Here is a 19,880-nt window from a genome sequence, read left to right on the forward strand (position 1 = left end):
TGATACCAATACTGAATCAGACTACAAACGCACAATGACATTAGGAAATTCATGTGGCCCTTAACCTTAGTTGATCATTGTTCATTCAGATAATTTTCTTGGTATTCTTTGGAACTTTATTTGGAAATGCATAAAAGTTTAAAAGAGAAGTGAAAGAAGACGCGTTACTATGATCTTGTTGGTGTAGGAGTGGCTAATCCTGAATTGATTTCAGAGAAAGCCTGAAAGTGAAAGGATTCCGTGAAATGGGCGGAGCTGTTCGCACTATATGTAGTGGTTTCAAAGCGCTGTCAGTTCATTCTGACATTAGAACGAGCGGAACGCAAGCGCACAGAGTTTGTGTCGCGCGCTGAGGAAATCTCTATCGAGATATAACGGTGGAATAAATCAATGGGAGTTCCAAAACACCTGATTTTGGAAACGGCGACGAGAGTTTGTCAAAGGCAAAGTTGTACTAACTGCTCTTGGAGTTCACATTCGCTAAAACGGTAAGATTCTACTTTTATGTGCAACTAAACTTTAGGCTACTGTTAAAACAGTTTAACGGACTGTTTTCGATTGAAATGTTTAAATGTGCGAATTTAAGGGCGTTTTGTTTAGTTTATTTACGTTATAATGCAACGCTTATAACAACACTTATCAAGTAAACTTTAGAATTTTAAAATATTTTGTATACTGTAGCAATGTTAAAATAAAAAGACTTATGAAATAAACTTCTATTACGCTTTCTTTTAAATAGAAGTTTTATCAAATAAACTTAAACACCTAAAGCCCTGAGAATGAAGTGAACAGGATTAGTCCATTTTACAGATAAATTCAGATGAGTGAATCCCGATTGCGTCACTATCTATGTTGCCATGAAACAAGCGAGTTTACCGCAGCCTGTGTGGCGTTTATCAGTACACCATGTGATTGACTTGGAAAGGCCACTGATTAACTGTGTTCTTCACCTGCTCTTTAACAGACAGATGAGCCTCATCTAGATGATCTTCCTGTGGTAGGCATGGAAGACCACACCCGTTGGTCTTTCCTGTAGGATGGTGGCGCACAGTTCAGTGGAAGGGAATCAAGGCACAGAAGAACACCAAGCGAGGACAGAAGCCTCCCCAGAGGTCTCCCAATCCCAAAGGCCCAGGCCAAGCCAACTGGCAGCGGTTATCCAGACACATTTCAGGCCCTTCAACTATGCCAGGGACTTCAAGACCATCGCGAAGACCACCTCAATGCTAGAGGAAAGTGGCTTCTATTGGGGTCCCATGACTGTGGAGGAAGCACATCAGAAGCTGAAGAAGGAGCCAGTGGGAACTTTCCTGATCCGGGACAGTTGTCAGAGTGACGTCTTCTTTACACTGAGTTACACAGCACAAAACGGTCCCGTCAGCATCCGGATTACCTTCAAGAATTCCAAATTCAGTCTGACTGGCAGCAAGCAATCTTTTGACTGTCTTTTCAAACTGCTGGAGCTCTACATCAGTTCCCCGAAGAAGGGTCTCGTCAGGCCCTACAGGAAAGAACCGGTGCAGTCCCTGCAGCAGCTGTGCCGCAGACGGATTATCGAAACATGCGGCGGAAAAGACATCGACCGCATCCCTGTGCACCCGATCCTCAAAGACTTCCTCCATGCCTTCCCTCATCCACTATGAAGACGAGACTCGTTGCATTAAAGCGCTGCTGGAATATTCTGGAGATACTTGATGGACTCCTCGTGGTCCTTCTCTGTTTTAGGACGCAGGAATCACACTGTAGCACATTTTGGAATATCAGTTTTGAACACTGCACAATGAAAGTTTACATTGTTTGTGAATGTTTACACTATACGGGAATATTGTGTTCCTTCGATTATATTTCTGCTATGCAGAAAGATTTATTTCAAGATAATACTTTTTATAAAAATAATAAATATATTTGTAAACAACTTAAAACATCTCAATTTTTACTTTTTTTGTTGGGGGATTCATGCACTCGGAGACCTGAATGGAAATGCTTGATTACTGTTTCTTGTTATTAGATTCAGAAAAAAGCAGATCTACTTTAGTCATCAAATGGAGTTGTTTTTAACTATCACATTTCAATGAAAGGTTTAGTGAACACAAATGAATGGCTACAAAAAATACTAGTTATATTCAAATAAAAAGTTTTAAAATTATATTCAAATAAAGGTTTGCATATCTAAAAAACAATAATCAAATTAAACTATGTAGGCAAGAACTTTTCTTTCAATATTGCTATTCGTTTTTATCTAAACAACATACACTAAATAACGGCCAGATGACATTTCAAATTATAGAAGTGCTTAAATAGACTACAGGCGAGAAGTTTCCAAATTGAGCCTCACCCTTGTCTAACAAGATTCAAGATTCATATCTTAGCCTAATCCCTGCCCAGGAAACCCGCCTTTTTCTTACTCTGACAGGTCATGTTTAAGCTATGGTGTATTTTACTAGATTACGGGCTTTGTGTACCTGGATTCCTGAAATGACATACAGACAGGGACTTATAGGAAGTCCAGGCCAGACGCTCTGCACTGAACCAGGTTGATTAATCTAGGTAGTAGCGTGGTTGAGGGGCGGAGCTGTGGTGACCGTAAACTGCTCATGGCTCAGACAGACATTTACAAGAAATGAAGTGGGTTGTGAGGACTGATGGAGTGCGATGGGGAGGAGCCTGTGATCTCCAGAGACGCTCGTACACGTCGGTATCAATAAAACTCTGCGACACATCTGACAGGCTTACGCAGAAAAGTGACTAAGAACAAAACAATACTCGGCATCAGGGGTTCACGTAAACTTTAGATCACTGCTTGGAATTCCATTCGAGGCTGAAGGAAGTGATCTGCACTGTTCAGTCATCAGATAAGGCTATGACGAGATGCTGAAACACTCCGATTGTGTTTTATTCTGCGTCAGACCCCGTTTTGAATGATCCTCTCGATAGAACAATGGGAATGAGCTGTTCTCTGGCTGCATGTAGAGATTCGAATCAATCATTAGCCAAACAGTGGATATAAACATGTCAAAGGTCAAAAGGAAGAGCTTTGTTACAAGTAAGCTTATCTTTGCGGGGAAAAAAACCTTCCTGATTCTAATGAATTCATGTTATCATAATGTGGAAGTGAGGGGGAAATCATTCTATGCGCCCGGCTGGCTTATTTATCAAGGGATTTCCCTTCACCACTCTCAGCGCAGATTATCGATTAACTTTGTACATTTAATTCACACGTGAATCTGACACAAATAGGAAACTATTTACTCAGAAAATCGAACGGAGGAGCCTCGTTTGATCAGGTTAGATAGGTCGCTGAGGTTGACTGTGTGAACTGGTCGATGTGGTAGAGGGTTGATCGGTCTATCTTCCCTCGTTCGCCTCTAGTGATTAATACACATGAAAGCGCAGTCACTTCCAGGAAAAGAGACAGTTGTGTTTCCCTGAAGAGCCCCTAATCTCCACTGCATCTGGCCTCAATTTACACAAACATACATGTGTACACACTCCTGAGCCGTGTATTTCCTTTTGGAACCACAACGCTCCCCTCCAAAATGGCAGATATACACACACAAGCCCGTGTGGGTAATCTGTTCATAGAAACGGCCCTGGGTTGTGCTTTGAGTGCTCAAACTCAACCCATGCATGCTTTTATATTAAAAATAAAAAAGTAAATAGAAGGCTAATACGTTTTAAAAAGAGTTTACATTTGTGGATAATAATAAAAAAAAGTAAGTTTTTTTTTTATAAAATAAAAAATTAAGCAATAATAGAGTTCATATTTGCAGCAAATAAGTCTTTTGGTAATAATAAAAAAGGTATATATGTGGCATAGTTGTGGCAAATAATTTTTTTTTTTTTGTAAATAAAATAAAAAAGTTCATATTTGTGGCAAATAATGCAGTTTTTGTAAATAAAATAAAAAGTTCATATTTGTGGCAAATAATACAGGTTTTTAAATAAAATAAAATGGGGGCGGGGAAACAATAAAACAAACAAATCATTTGTGGCAAATAATGCATTTTTGAGAAAATAAAAATGTTCTTTGGTTTAACTGATTTCTAAATGAAAAGGCAAGTAGCTAACTCATTGACTAACTAAATGCTGGTCTGGAAACTCATTAGCCGTGATCAAACTGTAATTTTTTTTATCTATTTATAGTTATGATGCTGAAGCCCCCTGGGAGTGGTTTTTGTAAATTGACAATGTTTCACACCACAAAGCTATATTCCAGGAAGGCAAGTGATAGGGCTACCCACATAATGGTTACTATGACAACACTCATCTCTTGCCATCCCACATCAAGGTAAAAGGTCCCCATGGCCTACACTGAGAATATGTGGGCAGGACTTCCAATTCACTGATTCACAAAGATAAACGTGTTTCACGCTAACAGAACACAAAGACCACCATTCTGTCATCTCCTCAGCCCCTTTTCCATACATAAACAGGTGGGTTTTAGATGGTTTGAGTATTAATAAAAAAAGATTTAGTAATTTCACACGTAAGGTCCCTATGAGGGGTTTGCGGCCCCCTAGGGGCTCTATAGAGGTACTGCAGGGGGTCCAATAACAACTTTTTGACCTGATTTTGGCGAAAAAAGGTGAATTAAACAAAGACAAAATTAAGGCAACTTCAACCAAATTTAAATGTTTCATTATTTCATGCAACATTCAAATTTAGTAGTTAAAATTAAAATATTCAAGTATAAAGCTCATCAACAACGATCATTTTAAAGGCTTCGCAACATAGCGCAACAATCTCACCATCTCATCTATTTACAGTGAAATACAGGGTGCTGTATTGTGGCAAGTCATATGGCTCTTCTCAGGTAAATGCCGTATAATGCAAACCACAAGCTAGTCAGTGTGTTCTTCAGAAATAACACCCTTGTGATGCATCTTTCAGCAGAAGGCATGAGACACTATCAGCATGGGCTCCTGGAACGAGACCTCTAGAGAATACGCCAATGAGTCTCTCATGAGACTGTCTGCGTGCATCCATTTATAGTCGCTCTTAATAAGCTTCGTATCAACCCGTTTCTCAGACCAGAGGAACCACACTGAAGATAAAGGTCGCGTTTGTTCATTTAACAGATGCTTTTATCCAAACCGACATACTTGAGACTGACGTCACAGCCTAATTTTTCACAGAAATGCTTACTGATAGTGAATTGAAAGAAAAGAGAGAGAGAGAAATAATTGAATAAATAAGTAGAAATTAAATAAAGAATTCATCTAAGAAAGGGAGGAAGAAAAAAAACAAAAACACGGTTGGTGTGGGGGCACCAAGGTGGTATGAGACTGTTGTACGAGTATGGTGCACAAGATGGAGAGTCCTTTCACCCTTAACGGGGAGGGTTGATTTACTACCCGGTCTCCTTCGAAACCTTTCCCAAGCCCTGAGGGGGGAATCACTTTATCTAGCAGTGAATCCGGTTGCACGTGCATTCAATCCACTTTGACATGTTCAGTCATTCAAAAACGGCCCTAGTGATGTGGTCGAATCTTGTAACCCCCCCACATTCGCGAACAAAAAAAAAAAAGAAATAATAATAATAAAATAAAAGAAGAAGAAATAATAATAATAAATAAATAAATGGGAAAGTGAATGAATGAAAGGGGAGGCATAGGAAAAGAACAAACATATGAAATGCATATATACATATTAACAGTGTTGGGGAAAGTTACTTTTAAAAGTAGTGCATTACAATATTGCGTTACTTCCTTAAAAAGTAACTAATTACGTTACTTCGTTACTTTTTATTGAAAGTAATGCGTTACGTTACTTTTGCGGTACTTTTTAAATCTGGGCTGGGCTTGCTTAATATATTCAGTGGTAGTATTATAATAGTAGAAATAAAATATATAATAATAAAACTATACATTATGTCAATAGAATACATCAGTACAAGGAGACATGCCTAAACATATACACATACATTAGTACATATACAAATGCATAAACATGTACACATACATACAAATATTTATATATCTGCTCCTAGGTCTATATATTCACCCCCCTTATTCATCTTTTCTAACTACATGTTTGTAAAGTTGATGTTGGGAGAGTGCGTGGGTCCGGTGCCAGGTTTCTGATGTATATTGAAATAAGTCAGAAATTGGTTCCAGATGTCCGTAAATATATATATTTTTTTGTGTATGTTATTTTTTTTCTAATGAAATATATTCTATAAGAAGGTTAGTCTAGTGGTTGATGTGCATACTTTTTTTGATTTCCAGTTTAACAGAATTATTTTTTTGGCGATAGTTAGAGAGATGAGGAGGGATGATCCATTTCTGTGGTATTACCCAGTAAACAGAATGATGGAATCCTACAGCCCATAATGATAGAAAGTTTATCAGTCACTGATATATAAAATGAATAAACACGTTGGCAGGTTCATGTGGCATGCAAATAGTCACTGGTGCTACCCAGTGTGCATTGTGAGCAAATATCTGTCGCTTAGACCCATTTTACATTTTTTCCTTTTGAGTAATGTGAGTCCTGTGAATTATCTTGTACTGTATTAGTTGTAGGTTTGTATTGCTAGTCACTGAAAAGATATTACTACAGATTTCTTTCCAGAAGTCGGTGTTGGGGGAGAAAGCCAAGTCATTTTCCCATGTAGCCACTGGTAAAATTATTGTTGAATTAGTAAAGAAATCAAATTTTTCTCAGTATCAGACAGATCCATAACTGGTTTCTGGATAAGCACTTAAAAAATCCCCTCAAGAGACCCAAACACTGAGAAACCCACCTATTCTAGGAAACAAAGACTATCGGGAATTACATAGACTTGTTGATATTTCAAAAGAACAGGAAACTTGCAAATGTACTTTGACAGAATAACTACATATAAACAGTGTGAGAGGAAAGATTTTATAGCAGAACAATGTTTAATGAGATGACGCTTCATTATAAATGGTTTAAAAAAAAGGTAAGACGACCAAAATGTACATCAGAATAATTTATTGCATGACTTTGATAGCTCCAGTTGGTAAATTAATTATAACATTAGATCAAAACAAATCTTTACACTGTATACAAACTATGATGCCCCCCTTCTCCACAATGAATACAACCTCAAAATACTGATATAGGCAGAATTAATCGTATTGCTTTAAAGGTAATATCTTACAAACCCCGCCGATAAAGCTTAAATAGGAGTGTTTTTCTTTGGAAAGAAAAGCGCCCAGTCACAGCTGCCACACATTTGCATCTGTGCCACACCGCAAGAGTGTGTGGATCCCTTCTATGTGTGCAGTCTATAAACCGAAAATTAATTTTCCATTTCAGTCCATTAGTGACAGTAGTCCAACTACTTGAATCTGTTAGTGAAATAAATGAGTCTTGAATTACTGTTATTGCACACCAAAGTAAAACAAAACCACAAATACATCACACCCAGCTTTGATTACGTGTGTCCAGCACAAGCTCTCGATGACCTCTAGAATATTAAGTGTTAAAGAACATTAAAACACACCTAAAAATACGGATAAGTTGCCTCAGCTTTAAAAAGAGAAGAGACCACTTTAGTGGTACTTAAAGCTGTAACTACATGAACGGAAACAGGTAAATTCATCCAGATTTCAAATTGCTTTAGAAAGAAAACAAATGCGTGCATGTATGGCAGTGACATAAACGCTTAGGAATGAAACTCTCAACTCTCAGGTTTGTTCACCTGATGAAATAATAACGTGACCAATATAAGTGAGTCAGCGGTTTTTGTACAAAAAGGCTTGATGGTGCAAGAGTTCATGGGTTGAATGATCTTAAATGCAGCGACAAATTAAAACGGGTTACTTCAAGCTCATATCGGTTCCTTACGATCTCCAAAGAATAACACAAAAGGGCTTTTTTCAAAACGATGAAGTGAAAACGAATGTTCAGCCAAAACTAAATATACCTTCAGAAAAGAGCACCGCTGGATAGACCCAGAAGTCTTTGTACATTCCTCAGTGTTAAGACTGGTAAAATCAAGCGGGCTTTCCCCACTAACCCACTCAGATACAGATTTATACAAACACGCCCTCTCCTCTCCATCTGCTCGGTATCATAAAACCATTCGCGCACACTCTCCAACAGTCGCACACAATCACAAAACAGTCACACATGCAGAGAAACAGCTGGATCAACTCACGCACGACACAGAAAAAAGACTGTGCTTTAAGCAGCACTCAACTCGTGACAAACAATAATGTCATTGTTCTAAGAGTGCCGTTTTCCTCTGAAATGCAACATGGTCTTGATATAAGGAGAAGTACTGGTAACCGCCGTGTTGAGACAGTCGGCAAATACACATGGATACAACTGAGGGCCTGAATCACTAAAGCTGAAAGCATGTGCCAACTAGCTTAAGTAGCTTGTGCAAAACCAGAATTGGTCATGCTCACATTGAGTAATCAACATTAACATGAGTTCTTGCTTTAGTAACCTGGCCCTAATTTTCTTGGTACATTTTAGTTGAGATGTATCAGTCTATCGCGGTTTCCTCCTCCAGGTCTGGATTGTCCGTTTGGTCGGCCATGACGCCTATAGAGTCTGTCTCGGGCTGAGTCACAGGTTCCTCCCTCTGAATCTGCATCAAATCCTCAGTTTCTGCACTAAGCAATGGCCCAGACTCAGAAGATGGCTCATCTTCCTCTGTAATAATTGAAGTATCCTTCCTGTCGTCTTGAGACTGTGCGTCCCACGCCCCCGTGGCGTTGTATTCCTTTCGGCTGGGAACTGCCGTCTCTTCTCCGTCTGCAGAGGCGTCATCCTGGACGGAGGACTGGGTGCTGAAGGAGCGCAGGCGAGGCGGGTCGGCGGGGGGCAGCAGGGTCAGGGAGTCCACGCTCAGCGTTTCGGCGTCATTGTCAGACAGGAGGGAGATGGTGGGTTGCGGTGCAGGGGTGAGGCTAGGTGCCAGGGCGAGTCCTGAAACAGGGAGAGCAGGGCCGGTGAGTTCTGCACATGACTTATGGAGAAGGGGGTGGGAATTACACACATGCAGAAACGTCTATTCATACTGAACATACAAACCAGAAAAAAGGTGAACTGCACGCAGTGACGAGGAGGAGAATGTCAGCTTTGTTACGTGTGTGCGCTTGTGATACATAGACAAATGTGCGCGATAAATGTGAGAGTTTATTAGTTTTGCGGAGATGTTTGGTAGACGGATAGGATGGATTGATAGATGGCTAGATACTAGTGCTGGGCAGTTTGACCAAAAATCTGTATCACGTTTTTTTAGGATTCTGGCGGTTTCACGGTTAAGCATGTTTTTTTCCCCCTGACTGAGCCTTTATATGAATCAGATTGCATGAAACAGTTGCAGAACCACTGCATTTTAATCACAATCCAAACAAACATTCTACACTATCCACCTTTTTCTTCAACACGGAAGTAAGCCTGTGGGTGAGACTTCCGGTTCATTAGCCACTACAGGGAAGTAACGAGAAGAATAACAATGTGCAGTAAATGGTAAAACTGTTTGCACTACAAACCAGTGTGTTCATAATTAAGATAATACATTAAAATAATAGGGGTTTGGAAAAATGAATCGTTGGGCGAATCGTTGAGCAAATAAGGGAAAAATAAATGCATATTATAAGACAATGAAATTTTTTTTTTACCTTGCATGCATGTCAACCTGTTGTTGGGGACTCCCAAAACCAAAATATGAAACTTTCATTACCCATAATAGGGGCACTTTAAAGCAAAAAGGGAATGGTCTGACCTTAGCTTTGTGAAATTATGTTAAATAAAACATCTGCACGAAACAGAAACCGCAGGCGGGCTGCATTAAACTCAAATTCATTCTCAGACAGCAGGTGGCGCTTATGGATCAGCAGCAATAGAACGTTTCCTTGGTTACTGCTGTAAACAAAGCAGCACTGCACATTAATATGCATTATATGGAGGTAAGATAAAAAGAAAACACCATTTAAACTTTTCTGAAGACAGTCAGTTTACCTCAGAGATACATTCATATAAACCCCCACCCCAATTCAGTATTTAGGATTTTCTTCCAATATTTTACGCATCGTGAACAGTGATCTTGCTCTGGCTGATGCAGTATTTTCTCCTCTTTGCTTTCATCTTCAGCGTCTCTGGCTTCTGTTAATGGCCGTTTACAGTTGGTTTATTTGCCCAGTTAAAGAATAGTTATGTTATGTTTTATTAATATTTCTCTAACCATTAGTCAGAAATAGGGGTGTAACGGTACACATATTCTAAAATTTTCGGTACGGGCCTTTCAGTTTGGTACGCACGTGTACCGAACAAATCATTCAATTTTTTTCAGGAAATTCAGACAATAAATGCCGTTTTAGCGCTCTTTGATGTAGTGTGACAGATCGCTGTGTAAACGCCTCATACAGTTATGATGGCAGTGCGATCATCCCTTCCTCTTTAATACTAGTTTTAATGTAAAATAAACATGAATTAACATATCATGCCTCGTGTAATCGCACAATCAGTGTTTCACTTGCGGAAAGATGTGATTAAAACTGCTTGTAAACAAAATGTTACGTGGCATTTCATTACCTCAGGCAAGTTATCAGTGTCCACAGCTCGTCAGTTCACCAGAGAAATGAAGTCTAGAGAAGAGCATTTTGCGAAATATATACTCTATATACTCATTATATTTTACTTTATCTGTTAGTGATGTCTTAATTATTTAATGTAAGCTATATTTAAATAAATCATTCATGAAACAAGTTATGACAGCCACTGTGTAAATGATTATAGGCTATTTCAACAACAAATAGAAATTGTATAATTTAGCAGTTAATTTAAAAACTGCATTGAGTGCAATTTACATGTTTACATACAATTTTTTAAATTTGAGTCTTGATTATTATAGTTAAAAATAATAAGTAATTAAATTTAAGTTTGGGCACTGTTGTTAATTGTAACCTTATAGTAGGCCTAATGTAAAAGGGCTCCCTATAGTTTAGAGCAGAGGTAGATTTTTATAGATTTTTTTATTTTTTATTTTATGAGGTAGATTTAAAGAAAAATAATTCTAATTTATTTAAGGAAAGAGCATTACATTACATTAAACATTGCTTAATAAAAAAAAATATACATGTGTTTAGTATTGTTTTTCCTCCTGCTGTACTAAAACCATACCGAACCGTGACGTCAAAACCGAGGTACATACCGAACCGTTATGTTTGTGTACCGTTACACCCTTAGTCAAAATGCAGTTAACAGGGATCTCCTCTCAATTCATGACGCTGTCTATGTTGCTTAGCCACTTGTACTGGTATGCCATTTTTTTTTTATTCATACCGTGTGCGTAATTCAAACTAGTTTACCGTTTGAACCGGTATATTGCCCAGCACTACTAGATACAGATAGATAGGTAGACAGATAAGACAGGCAGATGGCTAGATTGATAGACAAACAGATATATGGAGAGATAGATAAATGGATTTATAGATTGCTACTTAGGCAGGTAAACAGGCATACAGATAGCAAAATGAATGGTTGGACAGATAGATAGATGACTAGATACTTAGACTGACAGACAGACATGCTAAATGGATGGACATATATATATATATATATATATATATATATATTTTAAAATTAACATTTTATGTAACTATTTTTTAAAGAAGCAAATTCAATCAAATAAACGAAATTTAATTTAATGTACTGTACGGTATATAATGGTGCCATTTGGAATTCTACTGTCCTATTTCTTTTCATTTCAAGATATATATATAAGGTAAGATAATAGATAAGGTAATAATTGACAATGTGAGGTGTGTAGATAATAATGTGAGGTGTGTAGATAACTGAATTCATACTACAAGTTAAGAAATGCTTATGGATTAAGCCTAGGAGGGAAGTGGGAGGGGCATCAGACATGTGAGACAAGGTCTCTCTATTATGAAGCTCTCTGCCAAGAATACGAGTATGAATATAAATGGAGGAACCGGAATGGCAGAGAGCCATGGAAGTGAAAGGATGAAGATAAAAAAGGGTGAAGCAGAAAAACAGGATACAGCGCTTTCTCATTTTGGGGTGGCATTAATTCACAGAGCCTTTAGATTTCATCAGCTAAGCCACGCTTGCTAATACCATGCACTTTTAGAGTGAGGTTTCACAGTTTCTACAATGCAACCCTCTACATTGCGAGTAAATCACTCGCATATGCGACTAAATCTTCACTCTGGGCGACTAAATGACGTCTAATATTAGCCAATTGCTAATAAATTCTCAGATTTTACTCGCCAGTGTGTGAGTTGGAGGCTATTAGTAGCACAATGCAAGTCACTGGAAACTACCACTCTGCATAGTCAGTCTATGTAAAAACATCACACGGACATGCCTGTTTCATGTGCATGGAGCTCTAAACCCACTCTCCACCGTGCCTGTCATCCTCTGACAGAGAAAACACGCACCTTCGGCCTTCCCTGCCAGACCTGACTAGAGAACAGAGGGACAGATCAGAACGCATCCTACTGACAAATGCATTTAGCATCTAATCTGAAGCATACATGGAGCAAAACCTACAGCCAAAGGATATTATCAATTAGCTTATCATGCAAAGCACACTATTTTATATCTACATAGAAAAATAACAAAGCAGGATTATGGCGATGGCTTGATTTAAAGGGGTCATATGATGCGATTTCATTTTTTCCTTTTTATTCCTCCTATTCCTTCAAACCGTTTTACTTCTGTAATGGGACATAAAGCAAGGTGGGACAAGACGTTTGAGAGGCGGAGCATGTTTATTATTTTGAACTACGAAGACAAATTTGAAATTACATGAACTCATAAATCATGCACAATAGAGTACATTAGCGTCCACCCACTTTTTCAGCAGCACTGATTCAAGATTCATTTATCCCATAGGGATTTTATATGAGTTTTTGTTAAAGCGTTATAAGTCATGAACCTAACCAAGTCACAACATTAAAAATTTTAATTTGAAGTAAAGAACTACAAACCCATGAAGCACTGCGAATGACTATCTAATTAAAAACTATGCAGAAATATAAGCGAGACTCTCTGATTGATGGAATTTTCTTTGCATAATAATGGGTAATGTAGTTTTTAACCACAAATTCAACTGTTAAACGGAGTTATTTTAAAAATAAGTTGAAATAATGCAAACAGATAGCTTCAATAAAAGCACGTACCATCGATTGACAACTAGGTCTGTCTTTAAAGGCTTATTTGTTTTTACTACTGGAACCCTACTGTTGCACTTTATAAGACTAGTAATGTGCTTTAAGAAGATAAAAGGGTCAGATGGATTTCCTGTTGACTTTAACACTTTGCAGGTTGAATACATGCAACCATTATGTGGTACATGTCTGTTATGACAGAGACCGAGGGAGAAATGGATGTCTCACCACAAATCCACACCTTCAAAACAATACGCCATCTGCTACTACCGCTGCTGTTTCTAAGAACTTCTCTACAAAGATGTGTTACCCCACAATGCTGCACTTAGTGCCCTTATTCAAACAACTTGAGTGACTTCAGAAGACTCTTTGTCCAAAAAATAAAAAATAAAATCAAAGAGATTATTAAATGATATGGACAGTTTCACCTCAGACAACCCCAAAAGGTCACTGTATTTCAAAATAGCTCATCATAGTGATTCAGAGAATAGAAGGAACTGAGATACATAATGAAAGAAACGAAAAAAGCCCATGGACGTATTAGTTAAACGCAGAGGTGGAAAGAGTACGAAAATATTCTACTCAAGTAAAAGTACCATTACATTAATGAAATTTTACTTAAGTACAAGTAAAAGTACCAGTCTAAAAATCTACTCAAGTAAAAGTAGCTCGTTTAAAATTTACTCAGTAAAAATTACTTAGTTACATTTTAACAGTAGGAGGGAGGCAAAAATTGTATAGGCCAAGGGTGTCAAACTCAGTTCCTGGAGGGCTACAGCCCACCCTAATTAAACACATCTGATCCAGCTAATCTAATCATTCTGTGCTGGTCGCTGAGGGAATACTTCAACTTAGTGCTGTGGATCGCAAGCACATTTTATGGAGGACTGTTTACTGATCCTGGGAGAGTTACGTTAGACTAAAATGCCGGCAAAATTTTGTGATCATTCTAAGTGCATTTTAACAGACTGAATCATGCAGTGAAAGAATGCACTCTAAATGCGTGCGTGGACTAGTCTATCTACTAGACTACACGGCACTCTGTAGGAGTGTTTTGTTTGGTTTTTGGCAAAATACTGAATGTCAAATCACACATCGTTAAAACAACAATTACGATATTATCGCAGACGATATATATCGCACACCCTGCACCACTGTCTTTTTGGCTAATTTGTGCAAAACCTTTTAACCACCAATGCAACAATGCAAACCTTACCTCTACATGCTTGCGAAGGATTGATATCAAGATTTTATAAGCTGCTAGTTTGGTCTCCCTAGGCAAACACAGCTTACACTGCAATATAGAGCATAAATATGGCCAGGGGTTCACTTCATTTCCTTCAAGTTTGACTTCAGCAGAATACGATTGGTTTTCGTTTTCAGCTGGGTCTGCACCATAACGCCTGTCTTGTCCGTCTCCATCTTTCTTGTGATCTTATTGCCTGTTTGCTCTCCTGCCCATTACTGCAGTAGTTTCCAGGGAGAAGATATTTTGAAGATTGCTGGTAATCAAACAGTTGGTGGTTGCCATTGACTTCCATAGTATGAAAAAAAAATACTATGGAAGTCAATGGCAACCACGACTCCACTACTCTATTCAGAGAATCAGCCACCAGATTGGCTCCTGGGCTCGTGTGGTGTGAAGACTTCGTGAGTTTTCAGGTTCTTCCAAAACCACACCTGACCACCAGTGATCTGCTGACAGATGCAGTGTAGGAGGCAGAGATAGACTGAAAGACAGATGCTATACAGGCCTTTAAGTGAACAAAGTCCCTCAGATACTCTTGTTCTACCCAGCAATCAATTCTTAAGAGGCCTTTTGGAGGAATATTTAGCTGGTAGTCATAAAATAGTCTTCCATTTAAACAACTACTTGACCACAGCTTACCAGGGAATTCGTGTCTTGCTAATTTTGATAAAACTGGATGCCTGACAAGTGCTCAAAAGGATGATGTCAACATGAAATTACATGAACTCACACATTCAACCACGTTTAAATGCACTTGAAGACTAAAAAAAGAACAAGAGTGTATGAGCTGTGAGGCTTTGAGCTCATAGTAAAAGAAACATGGTTTCACACACCAAGAATGATAACTATATTAGTGTCCACACCAACGGATGATAACATTATATGTCATGTCAACACTGCAGTTACGTTATCTGCTGCTTTAAATGTGAGTATACTCTGATTAGCTGCCTTTTTTTTTTAAATTGTTCATCAGCTGGAAAAAAGTGTTCTGAAAGTAATTCCAACGATATTGTTTCTCTGTATCATTACTGTTATAGCTGTGGAGTCGACTTCCCTGTTCTCTAGAATTAGAAGGATTGTTAAAATGTTATATTTATAGTTATTGCAATAGTTATCATCCCTAGTGTGTACGGGTCTTTAATCTACGTATAATCATGTACTATAGCTGTAATACTGCAGCAGCAGTTCGCAATCTGCATTTATATGGCTGTAAAAAATTGAAACAAAATTGACACAGTAAAAGTGGGACTGTGATATCAGCAAGATCCAAAATTAACACTTGCCAAGCGCTAAATGAAAGTACAAATTGGCTTAGAAGATTTAATAAAAAGGTGTTGTATGTAAAGCAACATGTAAAGCGAACAGTAAAGCATGCACTAGCAATACTAAAGTCAGGGGTTCGATTCCCAGGGAATGCATGAACTGCTAAAATGTATACCTTGAATGCAATGCAAGTCGCTCCAGATAAAAGCATCTGCCAAATGTATAAATGTAAATCACAATGCAATTATTAATAAAACGTCTGATCTGATTCCAGATCTGTGGAAATGCATAAAAAAACTGATATAAAAATACAGGGAACAAAATCACTGTTTGGCAACTGACAGACACACAGAAAGACACAATGATGCAAGAGACAATGACCTGCATCGTTTGCTGCAAATATACAAAGGAAAATGACAAAACATATTTTTCATGGGCAGCAAAAACAATTCTCATCGAAGAAAATGAGTAAAACATCTATTTGTCATTGACAAGTGTGGCAAACAAATTAATCTTGAACCCTGGATATCACATAGTCTGACCTACTGTGAGAAAAATAAAAAGGATTGCACAATCTGCTTCTTTGCAAAGAGGGTGTTTTTCTAGCAGCGCGTATGAAGGCTTTTGGTGTTTCAATTGGTAGTAAAGTAGGGTGGTTAAGGAAATGCAGAGAAGGGAGTTGCATATGTGAGTGTGTGTTTGTTACCTGTTTGACTCTGTGTGACGGTGTGTGTGGATGAGCTGCTGGCTGTGACCGAGTCAGCGGGGCCGGTGGGGCCACTGGAAGGGGGTGAGGTGGAGGAGGCTGATGTGGGGTTGTGCTGAGCAACGTGAGCAACTGCAAAACCTGGAAAGCAAACACACGGCACATGCAAATCACTCAGACACTGACAGACCTGGTATCACTGAATGTCCTGGCATACTTTCTGTATGAAACTTAATTACTAACAAAAACAAGCTGGAAAAGGGGTCATATGATGCGATTTCAATTTTTCCTTTCTCTTTGGAGTGTTACAAGCTCTTGGTGCATAAGCAGTGGTTTAGGTGGCTCTCTCTCTCTCTCTCTATATATATATATATATATATGGGTCAAAGACGAAAAAGGATTTAAGCATAAAAACAATAAGAGTAATACTGCTTTAAATTGTTGTTGTTTTCCCCCCCCAAAATTAAAAACTTTTCAGTTTAATTTAATTGCAATTTTGTTTTTGTTTTTCCGAGCAAAAAATAAATATCATACATTTTTCTTAAATGCACATTAAACCACATTACTTTGTAAATGACCCACTGGTCTAGAACCAAAAGTCTAAATAAGGGTTGAATACCATGACTGCTCAGAATCACAGCTGGTACAGAGGAAGCATTACCTAGAAACCTTTTCCAGACAAAACAGAACTGTAACTTAGAAGAGCACTAGAGAAATTCGGGGGGAAACAAAATTAGGATGTGCAATAGTTGAGAATAAGTCTAATTTCTGTGCAAATCTCCTCAGCGAGAAGTGAGTGAGCAAGTCCCTTTCAGAAAAAAAAAATGCAAAAGAGGTAAATGTTTCACAACATATATTAAATATATCTTATACTGCAACAGAAACAGGAACCTCTAATGTTGTGAGTACCTTCCTATAAAACAGAAATCTTACATTAAGACTGTGCCACAGAACTCATCTACCACCAAATCATCCATAAGAAAGTATGCAGCAGTTTGCTCAAAAAACGGCAACCGAAGACAGACTAGACATTAATTTTTATTTTCAATTTTAATAAAAGTGTAAAATTATAAAATAAACTACTGTTAAAAAGTTAGGGGTTAATATATTTGAAAATGTAATTTATTCATGTGATGCAAAGCTGATTTTCATCAGCCATTACTCTAGTCTTCAGTGTCACATGATTCTTCAGAAATCATTAATATGCTGATCATTTTTGTGGAAAACGCAACACATTTTTTCATAATTCTCTAATGAATAGAAAGTTTAAAGCAACAGCATTTATTTGACTGAAATCTTTTTGTAACAATTTTATTTTTACTGTCATTTACTGCTATTTTTAATTAATTTAATGCATCCTTGAGAAGCTTAAATTAAAAAAGCAAGAAGCTTAATCTTCTGTGATTTCCTCCTTAATCGTTCACACATTTACCTGGAACTTTATCTACAGAGGCGAAGGCTGGGCCGCGTCTGGACTGGTCATAGAAGCGAAAAGGGAGAGATGAAGCAACAGACGGTTGGCTGAAGCCCAGCACCTCTGTGGAAGGCTGAACAGGAAGGTCCAATAGAGCTGCAGGATGAATATTTATGGAAAGAAGGGAAAAAATATAACATGAGCAAAAATAATGTGTGACAGAAATATTAATTCATTTTTTCCAGCTACACATTAACACTAAATCATTAAAAATCCAAGCTAAGGGGAAATTCCATGTCTCTGGAAATCAGTACAATTAAACTTATTGCACCTGGCATCCATTAATTCAAAATGTTATTCTGGGCAGTTAAAGTAAAACTAAAGTCCAACTCAAATGGCCCCATTCAACCCCTCCCCTAATGTTGCACAACAGCTGGGAGGTCTGAGAAAGTGTCATTTATAAACAGAAGATACAAGCTGCTGTAAAAACATAGTTTATGGCTTTGACTTCAAGGAAATTTACAACTGGTAAGCCGCCAAGACCTGACCTGCTATCCGCTGCATTTTCATGCGTCTGGCCTGGATGCGGCCCTTGGCTAGTCGCTGCTTGGCGATGATGCAGCGAATATGGTCTGCAAAAATGAAATTAGCCTGCAGGATGGGCACAGGCTTGGCATGAGGGTTAGACGTGGGCTTGTGTATGATGATGTTTAGGGCCCTGCTGTCGTCCTCTACACCTGAAACCTGCATGTCCTGTGAACAGAAGCATTAGATTAAAATCTGAAAATTTGAATGTTGGTTTCTCAGACTTAAAGTGCAACAATTTTTTGAAAATAATTTGTTTATTCATTTTTTTGGGGGGGTTTGTTTTCAGAATTTGTTTATTTATTTTTTAAGAATTAACTTTGTATTCTTTTTTATTCTTTCCTATTACACTTCTAGTGTCTGTTGGGAAATGTCTTCTGAGAAATCATTCCCCATAATAATAATAATAATTACTTCTGTCATCAAATAGCTGCACCTAATGACTTAACTATTGTGCTGAAAGGAACCACTTAAGACCAAGTTTGGCTAAAGAGAATGATTTGTAAAATGCCGAACTATGATTAATTTTGTGCAAATATGTTGGCAAATGCGTTTCCATGTGGCAATTTAAATATCCTATTAGGTTTGCTCATGAATCTTGAGTTACCAGGATGCTCACAGAGGGTTTCGAAGCAACACATTACCAAACAATGTTCCCTGTATGCCGCCACACAGAATAAATAATATGCCACGCACAGGACAAACGGAAAAATGAGTTTGGAACGCCATTTGATTGAAATCCTAGTAAATGCGAAATAATTGCAATGCTCAGGCAAACCGCTATAGAATTGGTGCTGCTCTAGAGTTAGAACTGGTGAAGGTGGTATACAGGTTTCATAGAAAGAGGATGATGTGCGCCAAATGTGGAAATCTAATACTTTAATGGTTGCAGACGAAATACACGAGCACGACACGAGAGCCAACACAAACATATGACATGTGAAATAAAACGTCATCATGTTTGAAAGAAGAGTGGCTTGATTAAGTGGTGGAAATAGCGGATGATGGGCGCAGAACAGTAACAAAACTCAAGACATTTACAGTTATAAACAGGTGCAGTAGTGGGCAAACTCTACTACATAGGGATGATAAGATAAAAGTAAAAGAATTCACATGTTCATTTAAAAAAAATATATATTTATTGAATTTTTTTTATTTTTTATTATAATTATATTATAAGCCTAATAAATAACTGACCTCAGGGAATCCATGCACAATAACTGCTTCATTTTTTTCATATTAGGTATATATTGTATTTTATTTTATTATATGTGACCCTGGAGCACAAAATCAGTCATAAGGGTCACTTTTTCAAAATTGAAATGTATACATCACATGAAAGCTGAATAAATAAGCTTTCAATTGATGTAAGGATTGTTAGGACATGACAATATTTGGCCGAGATACAACTATTTGAAAATCTGGAATCTGAGGGTGCAAAAAAATCAAAATATTGAGAAAATAACCTTTAAAGTTTTCCAAATTAAGTCCTTAGCAATGCATATTACTAATAAAAAATTAAGTTTTGATATATTTACGGTA

General features: G+C 37.8%; 2 protein-coding genes across 6 annotated transcripts in view; one reads left to right on the forward strand and one right to left on the reverse strand.

Moving 5' to 3' along the window:
• Nucleotides 1-309: 309 nt before the first annotated feature.
• On the forward strand, nucleotides 310-1,910 carry LOC107733835 (suppressor of cytokine signaling 1-like). Its single transcript, XM_016545638.1, has 2 exons — nucleotides 310-488; nucleotides 965-1,910. The coding sequence occupies exon 2, from the start codon at nucleotides 1,038-1,040 to the stop codon at nucleotides 1,641-1,643; it is 606 nt and encodes a 201-aa protein (XP_016401124.1). The 5' UTR covers nucleotides 310-488; nucleotides 965-1,037; the 3' UTR covers nucleotides 1,644-1,910.
• A 5,025-nt stretch (nucleotides 1,911-6,935) lies between these two features.
• The window catches only part of clec16a (C-type lectin domain containing 16A), a 59,572-nt gene continuing 46,627 nt past the window's right edge, over nucleotides 6,936-19,880 (reverse strand). For all 5 annotated transcript variants that reach the window (XM_016545648.1, XM_016545645.1, XM_016545647.1 and 2 more), the window contains 4 exons: nucleotides 18,302-18,506; nucleotides 17,772-17,909; nucleotides 16,340-16,480; nucleotides 6,936-8,907 (listed from right to left, as the gene is read on the reverse strand). In XM_016545648.1, coding sequence (XP_016401134.1) covers nucleotides 8,462-8,907; nucleotides 16,340-16,480; nucleotides 17,772-17,909; nucleotides 18,302-18,506 — 930 coding nt within the window. In that variant the 3' untranslated portion in view covers nucleotides 6,936-8,461. The remainder of the gene's footprint in view (nucleotides 8,908-16,339; nucleotides 16,481-17,771; nucleotides 17,910-18,301; nucleotides 18,507-19,880) is intronic.

The sequence above is a fragment of the Sinocyclocheilus rhinocerous genome, unplaced genomic scaffold (assembly GCF_001515625.1).
Source record: "Sinocyclocheilus rhinocerous isolate Xijiao unplaced genomic scaffold, SAMN03320098_v1.1 scaffold189, whole genome shotgun sequence".
NCBI classification, from domain to species: domain Eukaryota; kingdom Metazoa; phylum Chordata; class Actinopteri; order Cypriniformes; family Cyprinidae; genus Sinocyclocheilus; species Sinocyclocheilus rhinocerous.